General features: G+C 33.5%; 1 protein-coding gene and 3 non-coding genes across 4 annotated transcripts; 2 read left to right on the top strand and 2 right to left on the bottom strand.

Moving 5' to 3' along the window:
• Positions 1 to 2592: 2592 nt before the first annotated feature.
• Positions 2593 to 2796, bottom strand: LOC129948632 (small nucleolar RNA U3). Its single transcript, XR_008781923.1, has one exon. It is a non-coding gene; the product is annotated as a small nucleolar RNA U3 (small nucleolar RNA).
• A 3677-nt stretch (positions 2797 to 6473) lies between these two features.
• Positions 6474 to 6677, bottom strand: LOC129948634 (small nucleolar RNA U3). Its single transcript, XR_008781925.1, has one exon. It is a non-coding gene; the product is annotated as a small nucleolar RNA U3 (small nucleolar RNA).
• Positions 6678 to 11352: 4675 nt separating this feature from the next.
• Positions 11353 to 11556, top strand: LOC129948633 (small nucleolar RNA U3). The gene has a single exon (XR_008781924.1). It is a non-coding gene; the product is annotated as a small nucleolar RNA U3 (small nucleolar RNA).
• A 3878-nt stretch (positions 11557 to 15434) lies between these two features.
• Positions 15435 to 17123, top strand: LOC129947639 (UBX domain-containing protein 1). The gene is made up of 3 exons (XM_056058274.1): positions 15435 to 15629; positions 15702 to 16334; positions 16395 to 17123. Exons 1-3 carry the CDS (start codon positions 15580 to 15582, stop codon positions 16738 to 16740), a joined length of 1029 nt encoding a protein of 342 aa, XP_055914249.1. The 5' UTR covers positions 15435 to 15579; the 3' UTR covers positions 16741 to 17123.
• Positions 17124 to 17860: the final 737 nt, after the last annotated feature.

Raw genomic sequence — 17860 nt, 5'->3', positions numbered from 1 at the left:
TGTTTTTACAAAAAAGTGTGTGTCCAGGAAGTTCCAATGTTCGTATTTTCCTATCGAAAATGTCTAAAAATGCAAACATTGGAACTCATTCGGTCGTGTCCTTGGTACAATAATGTACCTACAGGAATGGTTTATACCTTCCTGGAATCCTTGAAGTGTGAGTAGGAACTTTGCGTTCATACTTTTTAGTAAAAAACAAAACAACTTAAAAAAGCACCTCCGAGTGAGTTCCAATGTTCGTATTTTCCTATCGAAAATGTCTAAAAATGCAAACATTGGAACTCATTCGGTCGTGTCCTTGGTACAATAATGTACCTACAGGAATGGTTTATACCTTCCTGGAATCCTTGAAGTGTGAGTAGGAACTTTGCGTTCATACTTTTTAGTAAAAAACAAAACAACTTAAAAAAGCACCTCCGAGTGAGTTCCAATGTTCGTATTTTCCTATTGAAAAAGTTTAAAAATGCGAACATTGGAATTTTTGTTGACGTTTTCAAACTCACCTCGAAGAAATAAACATTTAAGTTATGTGTGATGTTGAGGTGATGTCACACTTTTATTATTTATTTTTATTTGAAAAACTAAACTTATATTGAAATTGTTAAAACTTGGTCACTGTTTTGTAATTATCAAAATTCTTTTATGAAATAGTCATCGTTTTTAAATTCGATAAAAAAAGAATTATTATAACATTCAAAAATATAATTTTTGGAACGTTTAATTTTACCTCAATCAGAACTCTATATTAGATTCAAAATTAAAAAAAAATAATTTTTTACATTTTCGCTAATATATTTCAGGTTTTCTTTACATAATACAACAAATGAATTGAAAAGTGTATTATACGTAGTACACACTTTTAAATATAGTATTTAAATATATAAAAAATTAACAATTTCTTGCCACTTCTTCTTACAAAAGTTTCTTTAGCATTTAAATAAGCTCTATTTAAAAAAAAATTATTTATCTTGGGTATACTTTAATAAATATTCGATTATTCCTATCAAAATAAGACTACGTATGTAAATACTCAAGGAAGGAAACAATAATTCAATTGAAATATATTTTTTTGGTAATTTTCTCAAGAACAAGAAGACAAAATCATCTGGTTTTCAGTTTTTGATCAAAAACAAATATGAACAATGAATTCTTAAAACAATAATAGATAATTTAAGTATTAAAAATTACACTTCAAAACTTTTTTTTACCTTTTTTGGCCAAATTTTGAGCTTAAAACAATTTTTTTCAAAAACTATGCAAATTAACACATCTATTCCATTATTAATTAGAAAATATGAACCAAAATATAATAATAAGCATTAAGCACGATCCTCTCGATCATAAAATATGATATTAAATATTATGTTACATTTCAATAGAATCGCGTAGGAACATGTTGTTTTCTTAATAAGTGATTCATGTATAAGAAATCATAAGGTCTTTCTTAAACAATATTTAACGACAGTTAACAGTTCGATTTTAGTCTTAAGTTGGCATCTGAGATGTTTCGATTAATAAATATTTATTTAAAAATGTAATATCTCAAGGAACTATTCTAATTTGCATAGTTTTGACTTGATTTCAAAAAAAGCTAATAGACAAAAGTGTTGGCTTTGAAAAATTTATAAAACTTAGTTGTAAGTATTACCATTATTTTGTTTCCATTTAACTTACATATTTTTTTAAAATGTCCCTACCTCCTAAATGGGGGGAAACAGACCCGCTCCCGTAGTAAAAAATACTTGTTTTTAACTGTTCTATACAAATCCGTCATCAAACTTTGTCGCCTGAGCTATCGTACTCTTCCCAAAAAATGCAATAGCTAATGTCGCCGTAGCCACTAGGTGCCACCCCTAAAGAATTTCTCAGCACTATTCCTTATTTTCGTGGTGAATTGACTTTAGAGGGTGGTGAATTGATGTTAGCAGTGGTGAATTGATGTTAGACCTAAGGGTGCGTGCAAGTAGACATTTCAGCTTGTAGGCAAACCAGATTGACAGATTTGTTTCCGGTCTTTATATGGTTTGTCTATGGTATTGTGATAAGTTCGGTAACGCTCTAGCCCGGAAGGTCTTCGAATCCAATCCCGAGGGACGGCGCAGTATAGGAATACCGCGACTCAGGTGGCTCAAGACCTCAACCAACTTGGCGTGCGAAACTAGAGACAGCTAGCTAGGGACCGAGCTGGCTGGAGAAGCATGTTGGTTGAGGCTTAGGTCCGCCCGGACTGTAGCACCACCTTAAGTAAGTAGTATCTCATTATTTGAGAGATGTTAACTTATGTAGTAATAAGTTCAATGTTTAAAAACTTTTTCGTTTACCCAAATTCAATAAAATGATAAACAAAACATCGAAAGTACCATACATGGTTCTTTCTCTAACAAGCAGAGTACTAAACTCGTGCGGCATGTTCTGTTCAAAATTGAAATAGCTACATAATAAAAGAAGTTCAAGTTAATTCATACGCAAGTCGATACGATTCTGCGCATTGAGACGCTTCTAATCAACCTTCAAACCGAATTTTAACCAAATTATGTTTCAAAAACATCTTTAAAAAACTAATTGAATTGTGAATATTTGTTTAAAAAGGAAACCACTCAGAAGTCGTTTTATTCATTTATTACCGAGCGATCATCGACGACATGTTATCCAATGCAAACAAATTGCCGAATTACAGTCAAACCTCACGCTGTGAATAAAACGATATACCTCTTCATCGCAGGTTTGTTAATTTCGTACTTTCTTCAAAAGTAAGAGAAGACTGACTACAGAAATGATCCTGTGAAGTATAGTCTTAATTTTACCGTTACAAATCACTTCTACAAGTCAAAATTTTTGCCATATGTAACTGTGAACTATAAAAATGAAAAGAAAGAAAAATGTATATAAATTTTCTTATCAGCCAGCGTTGCCACTTTGTTCTGTCAATGAAGTAAACTCGTTTTTTTTTTGTCTTCAAAAAATCAATTGTTCTCATTACAATTGCAAAGATAAGATATTGCGTGTTAACAACAATTAACCTGTGTTACTTTTAATATTTGTATTTTGTTTTGAATATAAAAAGACAAATACAAATTGAATTTTTAATAAATCTACTTATAAAAATGTTTGGTAAAGCGACAACGCTGCGTCACTTTCCAGTTCTGTTTAAGATGCAGATATACCTATGAACATTTTTATACATATGTATGTATAGCCTAAAGTGTTTAGAAACATAAATATGTTACATGAAGTTCATAATATCGCGTTCTTGGGCATTCAGTGGCCAAGAACGCGATATCGTATTTCCATACGAAAAGGAAATCATTACTCTCATTTCCTTTTCGTATGGAAATGATAGTTGATATACCTCTTAGCATATTTAAAGATACAAGAATCAGATTTAGTTTTAGCCAAGTTGAGGATATAGTAATTATGAGAGTAGGGAAATAGTGTTCGATAGAAAAGCTGCAAAAAGTTTGAAACTTCGAGTATGGACAGGTTTTTTTTTCACTTACGTGTTACAAGACGTCGACTGTTTTTATTTTTTCGCCGCTAATTTGAGTTTGAATGCAAATATTTCTTACAGTCAGAGTCCTCTAACGCACACTTCATTGTAAAAAAAAATACAAGTACTAAGGAGGTTTTAGAAAAGTTGCAAATATAATGATTAATGACTCTGAAGGATGATCAATTTCTTTCAGGAAAAGCATTAGAAAGTTTTGAAAACAATTGAACAAGGAAAATTATAATTACAAAGCATTCGTGTTGCAGGATATCGACTGTTTTCGTTCTGTAATACTGTAATTATTTTGTTTTACATTTTACACCGGTAAATATTAGTTTGTTCAAACAAGTGATTTCAGTGCGATATCATTGCTTTAAATTTTTTTTTGTTTATCAACTAAAGCAAGTAAATCTTTCCTTGTCATTTATGTCTATAATTTACGAGTTCCTGTTCTAATAGAGAAGTATGAATGCTATTATGGATCGCGTTCTGTATCTCCTAAATGCATCTTCCAACCGGGATTTGACTGCAGCGGAGCAAGAATTCTTTGATGAGAATTACTCTCGGTTCCTAGAGGCAGAAGAGAAGGGAGTTCACCAAAATTAATCAGAAAAATGACAGTGACAATGATGGAGATTTTTCCGATGCTGATGATCCAAATTATGAGCCAAATACAGCTTTGTTGGATACTAGCGTCACGCAAGCTGGTTTTGGACATGGAAGAAGAAATGGAGGCTGAAAGACAGCAGCAACAAGGAAACCGACATGACCAATAAGACGATGACCTGTTGCACCTAACAGAGGGATGCAGTATGTTGCAAGGAATGTCAAATTCAATGATATTTGGTGGTCAATGCCAGACGAAAGCGAAAGGCAAAGAACAATAAGGAATAAAAATGAACGATTGAGACATGTTCCAAAATGTTCGTATTTGTTTTTGAGAAAGGCCGAGGTTTTCAAGTCTTTAGTTACACCAAATATTGTTTAAAATATAGTGCTTGAACCGAACAGAAAAGCAAATAAGACATATGAAGAGAATCGGTTGTCCAGCAACCCAAAGCAAATGCGCAGATGGTATGACACATCTGAAGAAGAGATGTATGCTTACATGGCAATATTGTTATACGCTGGTGTTGAAAAAGCCTACGGGGTGGAAGCGAAGGATCTTTTCGATCAAACCAATATGCCATTCTACCGCGCAGTGATATCTTTACAAAGATTCGAACAAATCGACGTTTTATTCGTTTTGATGACGGAAGAACTAGAGCGTTTCGTCTACAAACTGATAAAATGGCTGCGCTTAGGTATATAAGATACATATTTTATGAATGACAGGTGCATTTACAAATAATTGTTTTTATCATTACTAGGTACATTTGGAATTTGTTTCAGGAGAACCTAGTTGAGTTCTTCGAACCATCAAAAGAGCTTACAGTTACAGCTTACAGCTATCCTCTTCAAGGCGAAATTTATGTTGGCCAGCAACCATCTGATAATCGTTCCGATGGTATATCTCATCGGCTTGTAATGCGATTAGCTGAAAGATATTTAGGTAAAGTTTTCATAAAATTTTTATTGGAAAAAAGGCTATAAAAAGCTATCTTGAATCTATTTAGGCAAAGGTTATAACATAACAAGAGATAACTATTTTACATCAGTACCATTAGCCTTGGAACTGATGAGCAGAAACACAACAACAATTGGTACTATAAAGTCCAATAAGCCTCAATTGCCAAAGCAGCTTACACCTTCGGATAAAATTTTCAAGCAATCGAGGGACAAATTTTCGACAAAATTTTGTAATTCAAGGTGTATGCAGTTATGTAGTTACGCAAGTTATACAAAAAAAATGTGCTCTTGCTCTCAACGGCTAAGCAAGGAACAACATTGATGAGGTCACTAAAAAAACGGCTGTCATTATAACTATAACTCAACGAAAGGTGGAGTTGACACTTTCGACCGTGTGACGACAGTTTACACCTGCAAGAGGAAGAGTAATCGGTGGCCAGTTACTTTATTTTACAACCTCTTGGATTGTGCAGGAGTTGCATCTTACAATATGTTTGATGTCTGTCAGCTCAATTGGTATACTATCAAGAAGAGATCGGGAAAGAGGAAAAAGTTTCTGAAGGAGTTGGCTTTAGAGCTTGCTGATAGCCATATAAGAAATCGTATAGCTAAGCCAACTCTTCAAACAAATGTAAAAACAGCTTCGAAACTAATAGGTTACGAAATCGAATCCGTAAAAACCATACCGCAAATACGAATAAATAATATAAGGCAACGCTGTGATTCCTGCAAAAAAGAGAAAAAGACAACAAAACTACGGCTGTCTGCGATCTCTGCTATGTTGCAGCTTGCAGTAAACATTATATAAGGGTGTGCGAGAAATGTTTTGTTGTCAAAACTACACCAGATGCTGGGGAAACTAAAGAAGATATGAAGATTTACTTCCGTCAACTTTAGCAGGTCCACCAGCTAAGCGCCAAAAAAAAGAAATACCACGTAATTTCAAGAATTTTGTTTTTATATATACCTATTTACCTAATAAAAAAAATGTATTCAGTTTTTAAAAGTTTTTTTGTTTTTAATAAATAATATACAAACAAAAATTAATTTTTGTAAAAAAAATCTATGTTTATTTTACACTTTCTAGGGAATTCATAGGAAAATCCTTCATGGGCACTCAGTGCCCAAGTGCGCTAAAACTAGAAAATTCTAAGTACACGGGTCTAGGGTTAATAAGAATTAGATAAAGATGGTTCTAACTTCAAATTTAACATGTGTCATTTAAGCAGCTTTTAACAGTTATTTTCGTTTTACTTAAACGAACAGTGGAAAGTAGAATTTCGAAATAATACCCCTCCTCAATTAAGCGACACACTTCATTAATTTTTAAAATGTATGTCTTAAGTGGCAAAAAGTACCTGCCAGTGATACAACCTACTCGTATTTACTAAAATGTAAATATTTATTAAAAAAGGAAACCACTCAGAAGTCGTTTTATTCATTTATTACCGAGCGATCATCGACGACATGTTATCCAATGCAAACAAGTTGCCGAATTACAGTCAAACCTCACGCTGTGAATAAAACGATATACCTCTTCATCGCAGGTTTGTTAATTTCGTACTTTCTTCAAAAGTAAGAGAAGACTGACTACAGAAATGATCCTGTGAAGTATAGTCTTAATTTTACCGTTGCAAATCACTTCTACAAGTTAAAATTTTTGTCATACCTAACTGTGAACTATATAAATTGAATATTAAAAATCTATCTAGAAATACCACCCGTTCTTTTCGTATTTTTAATAAATATGTACACATACCACTAGATCAAACAAACAGAACTAATGAATTTCGTTTTGTAGAAGAATACGTCATGTTTATATGTAAATGTAAGAGAGTAAACAATTTTTTTTCAATAAACAAATTAAACGGCAAAACTTCGCAAGCAATTAACATGCCGGGCAATTAAATTAGGAACGAAAAGAGTGGAGTGTTGTACTAAGAAATCTACTACAGCTATCCACTAAAATGACACATTTCGTCGTTCAGCAGCGTGATGTGATTTATGTATGGGAATTTTCGTATCGCATCAGCAGCGTACTAGTACTGTTTTAAATAAATGTAATAACATGCATTGGTACGCAGATGATATTGACACATTTAGAAGATCAAAGCATGATGTCAGTGGAGCGTTTTTGAGCATTGCGACGGAAGCGAAGAAGATGGGTTTAGTGGTCAGTGAGGGCAACCAAAGGACACTGAACAACGACGTCTTGGACAAAACGTCACCATGGACAGCTATAACATTGAGGTAGTTAAGGACTTTGTCTACTTAGGCACCGCTTTTACACAGCCAACGACACCAGCGCTGAAATCAAATCAAGAATAACACTTGAAAATCGCTGCTTCTTTAGACTTAGGAGGCAATTGAGTAGTAAAGTCCTCTATCGAGCATCTAAAATCACCATATATAAGACACTCATCTTCCCGGTTCTCATTTATGTGGCTGATGCCTGGAGTCTGGACCCTGTCAAAGAAAGATGAGAGCGTCTTAGGATGCTTCGAGAGAAAAATTCTTTTGGTCCCGTACGCCTAGATGGAGAATGGAGGAGAAGATATAATGACGAACTGTACGGGCTGTACAGCGACACTGACCTAGTTAGCAGAATTAAAGTCCAACGGATGGCTAAGTCATGTAGAGCGGATGGACATCAACGCTCCAGCCCAGAAGGTCTTCGAATCCAATCCCGAGGGACGGCGCAGTAGAGAAAGACCGCGACTCCGGTGGGAGAGGACCTCAACCAATTTGGGGTGCGAAACTAGAGAAAGCTGACTAGGGACCGATGTGGCTGGAGACGCATGTTGGTTGAGGCCAAGGTCCGACCCGGTCTCTAGCGCCACCTTAAATAAGTGATTGTTATTTTGAGTTCACTTTTTTTTGTTCACTTTTGATAAAATTATGGTTAATTAAACTTAAGCATGGCAAAATATCTACTTCATTGCTCTTTCTCTCCCTCTCTCTTTTTACTCTCAAGATATCTACTAACTATGATTTTAAGATTATTCAATTATACAATTCAAACGATCTTCGATTATGATTGATTTCAGCCATGTTTTGGCTCTAATCAAAGTACTTAAAGTTCTTTCAGCCAAATTGGAATTGAGCGATAAAGAAAGGACAATATGAGGAGCAAGTTTCGTTGTCAGGAAAAAATGGTCTGCTTCCTGTACGATAATGCCCAAGTCGAGCTTATGGAGACCTTTGCGAGATAATTTTGTACCTTTCCAAAAGATTGTACCTAACAAAATATTGTTATGCGAATAAAACACGCCCAAAATTAATTAAATAAAAAGAGGCTGGGATGCGACCCACACTGATAACTTCCCATCGCGTCTGTCGATTTGTCTTGCTTCAAAGTTTGTCTATATGTACTCGTACCAATTTTTACCAAATTTGCGTACTATTTTTTGTAGATTTTTTTTTAATGAAAAAACGGATTGTTGGATTTGTATATACATAGGTACAAATTACTGAATATCGAAAACAATTTTTTCTGTGAAATAAAATAAGTTTCAAGCCAATATTTTTAAGTTTTGAAAAGCTATTTGAGTCGAAAGTAAATTTTTACGAAGTTTTAGTATTGTTTTTTTTTTTTGAGTTTTATTTTTGTAAAAAAACTGTCAATTCGATTTTTTTTCAAAATTGTATCGAATATTGAAAACAATATTTCTTATAAGATAAAATTAGTTTGAAGGTAATATTTAAATTTTTGAAAAGATATTTGAGTCAAAAATCAATTTTCACCAACTTTTGGTAATTTTTTTTTAGGTTTTTAATTTTTTGCACAAAAACTGTCAATTCGATTTTTTTTCAAAATTTGATTGAATGTTGACAACAATATTTGTTGAAAGATAAAACTTTTTAAAAGCCAATATCTACAATTTTTGGAAAAATATTTGAGTCGAAAATCAATTTTTACCAACTTTTATACATTTGTTTGTATGTTTTAATTTTTTGTAAAAAAACTATAAATTCGATATTTCTTAAAATTTGTCCTAATGTTGAAAACAATATTTCTTATAAGTAAAAATTAATCAGAAGCTATTATCTCAAAGTTTTGAAAAGATATTTGAGCCGAAAATCAATTTTCACCAAGTTTTATAAATTTTTTTTTAGTTTTTTATTTTTTGTAAAAAAACTGTGAATTCGATTTTTTTTAAACTTTAACTGAATGTTGACAACAATATTTTTTGAAAGATTAAAGTAAATTAAAGCCAATATCTCAAAGTTTTGAAAAGATATTTGAGTCGAAAATCAATTTTTACCAACTTTTATTAATTTTTTTTTTAGGTTTTTATTTTTTGTAAGAAAAACTGTCAATTCGATTTTTCTCAAATTTTTTTAAAATGTTGAAAACAATATTCCTTATAAGATAAAATAAGTTTGAATTCTAAATTTTAAGTTTTTGAAAAGATATTTGAATCGATATTCAATTTTTACCAACTTTGAGTAATGTTTTTTTTTAGATTTTTATTTTTTATAAAAAAAACTGTCAATTAGATTTTTCTCAAAATTTTATCAGATATCAAAGATGAAATCATATTTCAGTCGTAAAATTTTGGAGGTGACAAATTTTTTTTTTCAATTTTATTGATTTATAAAAAAAAAAAAAAAAAAAAAAAAAAAAAAACGTTGTAGTACCCGTGGCATGATGGTTAGTGCGTTGGACTGTCATGCAAGGGGTCTTGGGTTCAGTCCCTGCCTGTGCCACCTTAATTTAAAAAAAAAAAAAAAAAAAAATTTCGCGGGTACTGCCTCTTGCGAGGAATTGACAATTCCTTCAAGAGTAATTCTTGTCATGAAAAAGTGCTTTCTCAAACTAGCCGTTCGGATTCGGCATAAAATTGTAGGTCCCCTCCATTCCTGACAACATTACTCGCACACAGGAATGGTTGAGAGCTGTAAGTCACTAGGCCCTGGTTCACAACGGACTGTTGCGCCACCCCATTTCATTTTTTTTTTCAAAAAAAAAACGTTATATTTATTTTTTTTTCAAAAAATATACTTGTTTGGTATCACGTTACAATATATTATATAAAATTTAATTCAAGCCTCTAGCGTTTTTGGTTCGTAAGATATTTAGGGTTAACCAAAATTTTCACCTTTTTTTTAAACTGCTATGGTAGCTAATGGAACTGAGCGCGACAGACTTCACATTTGTTTAGTGTGGTATGAGAGAGACAGATAGCAAATTTTAAAACTATTGATATTTCAGTTGTCTAGTGTGTTTCATAATTAAAATGGAGAGCTTTCAAACTAACTCAACATGATTAGGATCTGCTTAAAAATATAGATATATTATATTGGGAATGAAGATAACTTTATATTAAAAATCTGAAAACAATTTCAAGAGTCAGACAGAGTCCCGAAATCAAAAAAAAGTTTTTTTTCAATTATCTGAAACGATTACCCTGTTTGTTTTTTAAAAGGATTTTAAACTTAAAACTTTGAATTTCAATACAAAAAAATATTGTTTGACCAAACAGAAGAAAAACTGAAAAAATAAGGAATTATTTCTAAAATATTTTTCCCAAAATTTTCAAAATTGAATACAAACTAATAAATGCATCAGTTAAATTGACGAAGATGATTTTAAAAAATCATGAAAACTTGAAATTTGAAAAACACAAAAACGAGGTAGGTATGTTTCGAAAGATTTCAATTTTAAGGCCAGAATTTATAAAAGTACCTACATATGTTTATATCACGTACTAATGAAAATCATAACTTTTTTGTATAACACCCAGAATGTAAACATTTTTTAACATGTGGTCTATTTGTTTTCAAGTCAAATTTTGCTTATTAAAATTCATTTATGTAATTAATTTACAGTTGATTATATTATAAATAACTTATTGATTAAAAAGCTTTAGTACGTATAGCGTACAAATCATATTCTCATTTAACTCATTTAAATACTTAATCAATAGCAGGTAGGTCTTGATTTTTGATACTCATATCACTCGCATAGTCGCATAATGTCTCTTAAATCTCCAGCTAACCTAGCCTTGCCTCTTTAGTCTTTTTACTATAGACCACATCATACAAGATACAACTTATTCTCTACGTCTACGACTTTACTCTATGACGTGTTCTTCTATAAAACGAAATTCATTAGTTCTACATATTTTATTGTATACCTAGATCTAGCGGTATGTATATATGTACATATTCATTAAATATACGAAAAGAACGGGTGGTATTTCTAGATAGATTTTTAATATTCATTTTGTATAGTTCACAGTTAGGTATGACAAAAATTTTAACTTTTAGAAGTGATTTGCAACGGTAAAATTAAGACTATACTTCACAGGATCATTTCTGTAGTCAGTCTTCTCTTACTTTTGAAGAAAGTACGAAATTAACAAACCTGCGATGAAGAGGTATATCGTTTTATTCACAGCGTGAGGTTTGACTGTAATTCGGCAACTTGTTTGCATTGGATAACATGTCGTCGATGATCGCTCGGTAATAAATGAATAAAACGACTTCTGAGTGGTTTCCTTTTTTAATAAATATTCACATTTTAGTAATTTGTATGTATCCTTGGCAAGCAGTTTTTGCTATAGTCTGTCCGATAAAAATTGGCAGTACAGGGAAGATAGGGATATCTGCATCTCGTTCGCACTCTTTTCCTACGCATAAGTACCTTTCTCAAAAAAGCTCTTACAGGGTTGCCGTAATGCGCATTTTGAATTTGAAAAGCTAAAAAAAATAACTGCAGGGTTCTTCTTTTTTACATTGAAATTTCATTTTGTTCATAATTATATATGAAAATGAAATAAAAATTATCTTTTTCCACACCACCAAGAGGTAAGATAAATGGCGCGTTTTTGAAGGGTTTTGCTTTGCAGGTTCTTACAAATAGCTTTTGTCGCCTCAACTATTTCTTTTTTTTTGTCGGCACTCAAGTCCTTTGAGCCTGTTGATGTTGAAGCCATTTTTAATTTGCACAACACAACAATAAAATACAAACAACACCACAAAATCATAAAGATAATATACAAACAAAACAACAAAGGCACAACACTAAAAAACAAACCACACAACAATAGAACAACAACAGCACAACAAAATTATTACAATAATGCACAAAAATAACTCGCAAAATGAACAAACCTACCGCCCGGCGCAAGAATCTTTGATTTTTATAACTGCATTTTAACTGATTTCCAGAACTTTAAAAGAAATGCAAAAGTCAAAACACAACACGATAACACTCATCGTTAAGAACTTTTAAAAAAGCTCTCAAAGCAAAAGCTCCTCAACAGAAACCCATTGAAAAAGTAAGAAAAAAATACGAAGTGAGTTAAGAAATTGAAAAAGGCAACTCTGAATGTGTGTGATTTAATGAGGGTTGAAAAGCAGCAGAGAACGATCAGTGCATGCTCAAGTGTGTGCCAGGTAGGTCGTTGTGGGATCTACGTTGGATGCCATCGAAAATTCATGGGTGTTTTATTAAACTTTTTAAAGGAGTTTCCTTCAATTGGGTATGGTGTAGAAAATAGCGCGCCACTGATTTTTAAAAAGCTCTCCCATAAGGCCTGTACTGCCAATTTTTATCGGACAGACTATAGTTAAGATATTCATTTGACAAAATAATGAAGTTTCACAAACGTCAAATTGCTTGGTAGTGATCCAGCTGTCTTGAGATGCTGATCGTTGTGCAGCTAATTACGATGCGTGCTGAGCTAATTGACAAAAAGTTTGTACTGTCAAAAACAACTTTTGCTTTATGATGGATGTGATACTAATAAAAGCTCTTATTGTAATTAAAATCTGGAGCCACACATTTTATCTCCTCAAGAATTTTTCTGCACAATACTGACTTTGATTTTCTGCCGGTAATAAATTCACCTTCATATTTTAATCTGGTTTCTATTAATAGTTTAATTTGTGTGTTGGTAAAATATTTCCTTGAAATTCATCAAATTAATTAATTTAGAATTTGATTAAATACTTTTCATTGTCTTTTTCCGCCATTTTTGTTCCAAATCACGTCGGCATGAACAATTTATCAAGAAAATTCTTGATGCGTTTGGTAATTTTAATAATTTTAAAATTATAAAAAATCAATTTTGTTTGGAAAAGAAGAGTTTTGAAAATTAGGATTGAATAGTTGAGTTTTTATTCAACCTACTAAGGAATAGAGGAGTTTTAAAAAGAAAGTAAACTTTTGTTATCGATTTAATTTATTTTTTTATTTAAGAGAAAATTTAAAACATAAAAAAAATTAACTAAAACAAAAAGCCCTAACAGGCTTACACACTTTAAAACAAAAAAGTATATTATGTAATTAAAAAAAAAAACTGAAGAAAAGAAACAAAAACCAATACAAAACTTCAAAAGTTTCAAAATGATGGTTTTTAATATTTCAAAGTAATCCTCCTTAGTTATTATATTTTCTTTTAATCATACTCCTTTCTAGGGATGTTGCGAATATTCGCATCCGCAATTGCGGATTATTCGCAATAATTCCAACATCCGCATCCGCATAAACTGATGCGGAGTTTGCTGCGGATGCGGATTTTTTACAAATTCGAAAAATAGCAACAGCACGGCTTACTATATCATGATCAATAAAAACGACCCTTTTACCCTTAGTAAAAAAATTTAATTCAAAAATCTCGGTCCCAAGTGGGCGACTACAAAAGCAACAACAAGTCATATGCAATGGTAACAGATTTGAGGATATAAAAGCTCTTGGTAAGTGGCCAGAGGACACAGTTTATTTGTATATATTAAGTGAAAAAGTGACACAGATACAGAACATAAATGCCGCCAACAACAAAAAGCAGCATCTGGATCTATTTTATTTTAAATAAAAATGATCCTGATAAGTGCGAATGCAAAATAGGACGCACGACTTCTTCCGTGAAAACCCACTTGAAGGCAAAGCACCCAGAAGAGTTTGAGTTTGAGAGCGCCAACAATAAACAAAACAAAAATATGACTACATGTCTTTTACTTCTGATATTTGGACATATCCCAGCTCAAGTGTTTCCTTGCTAAGCTTAACTTGCCACGGAGTATCAGAAAACTTTGAACGAACATCAATCGTATTAAGATGCCAGCGTCAAGATAAAAGATGCATTAAATCTGTATGCCAATGACAACAATATTGAACCAATTATGTCAGAAGAGTGGAAAATAATTGAAAGCTGCCTACTTCTACATCTCAAACCTTTTGAAGAAGCTACTCGTGAAATGAGCAGCTCTCAGGCACTTATATCATCTGTGATTCCTATTGATGAATACTTATCAAAACCATCGGACACTGATGCCATTCGGCAGGCAGCCTTAAATCTGACAACGATTTGTATGCGATCTCAACATACTTAGACCTTCGTAATAAGCATACATTTTTCAAACCCATCACCGAGAAAAGAATAAAAGATGTAATTCTAAATATGATAAATGATCCATTAAGCACTAATTCTCCTACGTTGTCACCAAATACAAACAAGAAAAAAGGAGAAAATGGATGAGACTTTACATTCGGAACCAGGAACGTCAGGTTTAAGTTACAAGGCTTGTTTCAGAAGCGATATGGCAATGATGCTAGATTCATCAACTGAATACAAAGGTAAAGGAGAATCTGATAACGCTCCGAAGAAAGTTAGCATGTTACCGAAATAAGCGAACTACTATTTAGTGGAGCTGGATTAATACCCGATCCACTAAGAAACAGATTACAGTTTGCGAAGGCTGCAATCTTGCTTTTTATTAAATATAACTCACCCATTTTTAAATGTAATTATTAAACGCAAAGATAATCAATAAAATGTTCCTTTATTTACGGACTTAAAATTGTTTTTATTTAATAAATTCTAAAATCCGCATCCTTATCCGCGGATGTGAGTCTCAAAAAATCCGCATCCGTTCCCTCGGATGTCAAAATTTGTACATCCGCAACAACCCTGCTCCTTTCTCTATGTTTTCCAAAAATTGGTGGAATAAATTAATTCCCTAGTTGCAATGGATAAACATTGGATGGGGAATGTTTTTTTATTTACCTTTTTTTAACTATAAATTACACTTTTCGAAAACGATAATGAAGGATATTTTATAAAAGATTATCTAAAATTCCTCAATATATTCGAATTATCGGTTTATTCGGAAATTATATCCATTACTCTGTCTGGTACAAAATAATAATGAATAAATATTAATCTCTATTAGAATTGTGACAGAAATGTTTATATCTATGAATATTCAAATTGCAATTTGACAGCGTTATACATTCGAGACAAGTTTCATCTCACCCTTAACATTTTAAAGTTCAGCAACTGTTTCCAGTGGCTCTCAAATATTTTTCGAATTCGCAAATAAATTCGAAAATGCCGTTGTTCGCGAAAAAAATGACAATTGAAAAAAACTCTTGTCATCTGTCACAAATCTTCTCGCGTTCGGCTTTTCTTCTCCAAAAGAAACCAATTTAATTTGTTTTGTGTTTTCTGAGAAAAATAAAATAACAACAGGACCTCATTTTTATAAAAATAAAATAAAAACTCCAATTGAAAATGTCTGAAATTCAAACACTTGTCGATATGGGGTTCCCCAAGGAAAGAGCGTGAGTAGGAAAAAAAAACCATCCCGACCGCAAATCTAATGGAACTTCTTTATTGTAATTCCCCTTGTGTAGAGAGTATGCCATCAAAGCAACTAATTTCAAAGGTGTCGAACCAGCCATGGAATGGTTGTTGGCTCATGCCGACGAGGAAATCCCAGCACAAAGTGGAACTACTGAGTCATCGGCCGGCCAGGCTCTGCAAGCCACCACATCTGCTGCTGGGTCACCCACTGCTGCCAATCCAGATGCTGAAGCTTCTTCCAGCACTCCAGCAGGAGTAGCTGCAGGGACAGCAGCACCTGAAACTGCCAAGTCTCTTAAATGCGACGATTGTGGAAAGCTTTTCAAAGACCAGTCAGAGGTCGAATTCCATGCAGCAAAAACTGGACACAGTAATTTCTCAGAATCGACCGAGGAGAAGAAACCACTTACCGAAGAGGAGAAGAAGGCCCAACTTGCACTCATTGAAGAGAAATTAAAACAAAAACGTATCGAACGAGAGGAACGCGAACGAGTTGAGGCCTTGGAGCGGGAGAAGAATCGCATCAAGTCTGGCAAAGACATGACAGAGGCGCGCCAGCGTATGGAAGAGATGGAAATGAAAAAGATCGTAGAACAGCGGAAGCGTGAGAAGGAAGAAGAAAAGGCAGCTAGGGAGCGTGTAAGAGCACAGATTGAGGCTGATAAAGCTGCTCGTCGAGCTAGGTATGGTGTAACATAGGGACTTAAAATTCAAACTTGCTTCTATTAAATTGCATTTCATAGGGACCAAGGACCTACTTCACCTCAATCGGCAGTAAGTTCTACAACACCTACTCCTGCACCTGCAGCTGTTGTCACATCGCCCAAGCAACCACCTAAGGATTACACAAACACCAGAATTCAAATTCGTTTGCAAGACGGATCCACATTGACCGAGACCTTCGGTGTCAAAGAGCAATTGTCAGCAGTCCGGGTATTCATCCAAATGAACCAGGGTACAGATCTGCCATTCGGTTTGATGACCTCATTTCCAAGAAAAGTCTTCTCCGACGATGATTTCGAGAAGCCATTGGAGGTATTGGGTCTAGTTCCATCGGCTGTTCTGATTGTTACCAAAGCTTTGGTGTAAAACTCGTTTCGTTTTGTTTAGTTTTTCACTTCCATATCTTTTATTTTTATTCTTATTTGATTGACTAAGGAACTCAACCCTAAACAACGCTTAAGGGCCGTGATTTTCAATTGACAATTTGTTTTCTTCATTTTCATATTATTTGCGCTAAATTTGGAAAGAGTAATTTTTTAAAAATGGTTTTCTTAATTTCTGTCTACTTTTGTTGGTTTTTGTAAGACGATTTTTGTGAAGGAATGTTTTCTTTTGTTGCATGAATTGCAAAAAAGAAAAACAATATGAAATCAAAAGATAAATGTAAATGTCAATTGACAAACTAATAATTATTATATTGCTACTTTTAAATACAAAATAAATAAAAAAGAAAATAACTTTTTCATCAAGTTTTTAAATGTTTTCCTTTCTTATGTTTTTTTCATTTACATAAGATATGTCGGCTAGCTAGATTGAAGGCTTTGAGCATTTAAGGAGACGTCGCCGTCGTCAGTGGGGAGTTTGACGAAGATATCCATACCACAAAGGTATCTCGAGCCCGGGTGTCGTTCCTCATTGGTCATCCTTCTCATCAATTGGTTAGGGTGGTTGCCGACTTTGGTGATTATCTTCCTTGCTGCCTGTGCAAGGAACTGGTGAAGTTGATTGATTTCAGCTTCTTCGTAGACTCTACGATTGCTATAGTGCTTCTGTCGTTGACGGTTGAATTGTGGATCAGTGCATATCCTTAGTATCTTCCTCTCGAAGACTTAAAGTTTTTCCATTGCAGTTTTTAATATGGTGAACCATATCGGAAAACTGTGCGTGATAACCGGTCTTAGCAGTTGTTGTTTACTTAATCCAGTTTTCTTCTTCAAGAGAGGATAAACTCGATGGAGTGCGATGTTGGCTTTCGTTATCACAGCCTTAGAGTGTGGGTTGAACCGCAGCAGCTTATTGAAGTGTATTCCCAGGTATTTGGCGTTCTTCTTGGCTTAAATCCTTGATCAATCCGGGAACGTCAGAACAAAGTTTCGGGCAACTGCCACCGATCTACTGCGGCTGCTGTTGGTGACGGGTATCCGGAAGCATACCAGTTCCGATTTGGAGGTATTTATTCTTATTCCCTTCTGCTTCTACTCTTCGG

This window comes from Eupeodes corollae, chromosome 2 (genome assembly GCF_945859685.1).
Source record: "Eupeodes corollae chromosome 2, idEupCoro1.1, whole genome shotgun sequence".
Taxonomy (NCBI): Eukaryota; Metazoa; Arthropoda; class Insecta; order Diptera; family Syrphidae; genus Eupeodes; species Eupeodes corollae.
This window is presented reverse-complemented; position numbering and strand designations above follow the sequence as displayed.

What these genes read in the sequence shown, in the direction of transcription:
- LOC129947639 (XM_056058274.1), top strand. Translation starts at nt 15,580, where the DNA reads ATGTCTGAAATTCAAACACTTGTCGATATGGGGTTCCCCAAGGAAAGA. An exon ending in GGGTTCCCCAAGGAAAGAGC is followed by an intron (nt 15,630 to 15,701) that starts GTGAGTAGGAAA and finishes CCCCTTGTGTAG; the next exon opens with AGAGTATGCCATCAAAGCAA. An exon ending in AAAGCTGCTCGTCGAGCTAG is followed by an intron (nt 16,335 to 16,394) that starts GTATGGTGTAAC and finishes TGCATTTCATAG; the next exon opens with GGACCAAGGACCTACTTCAC.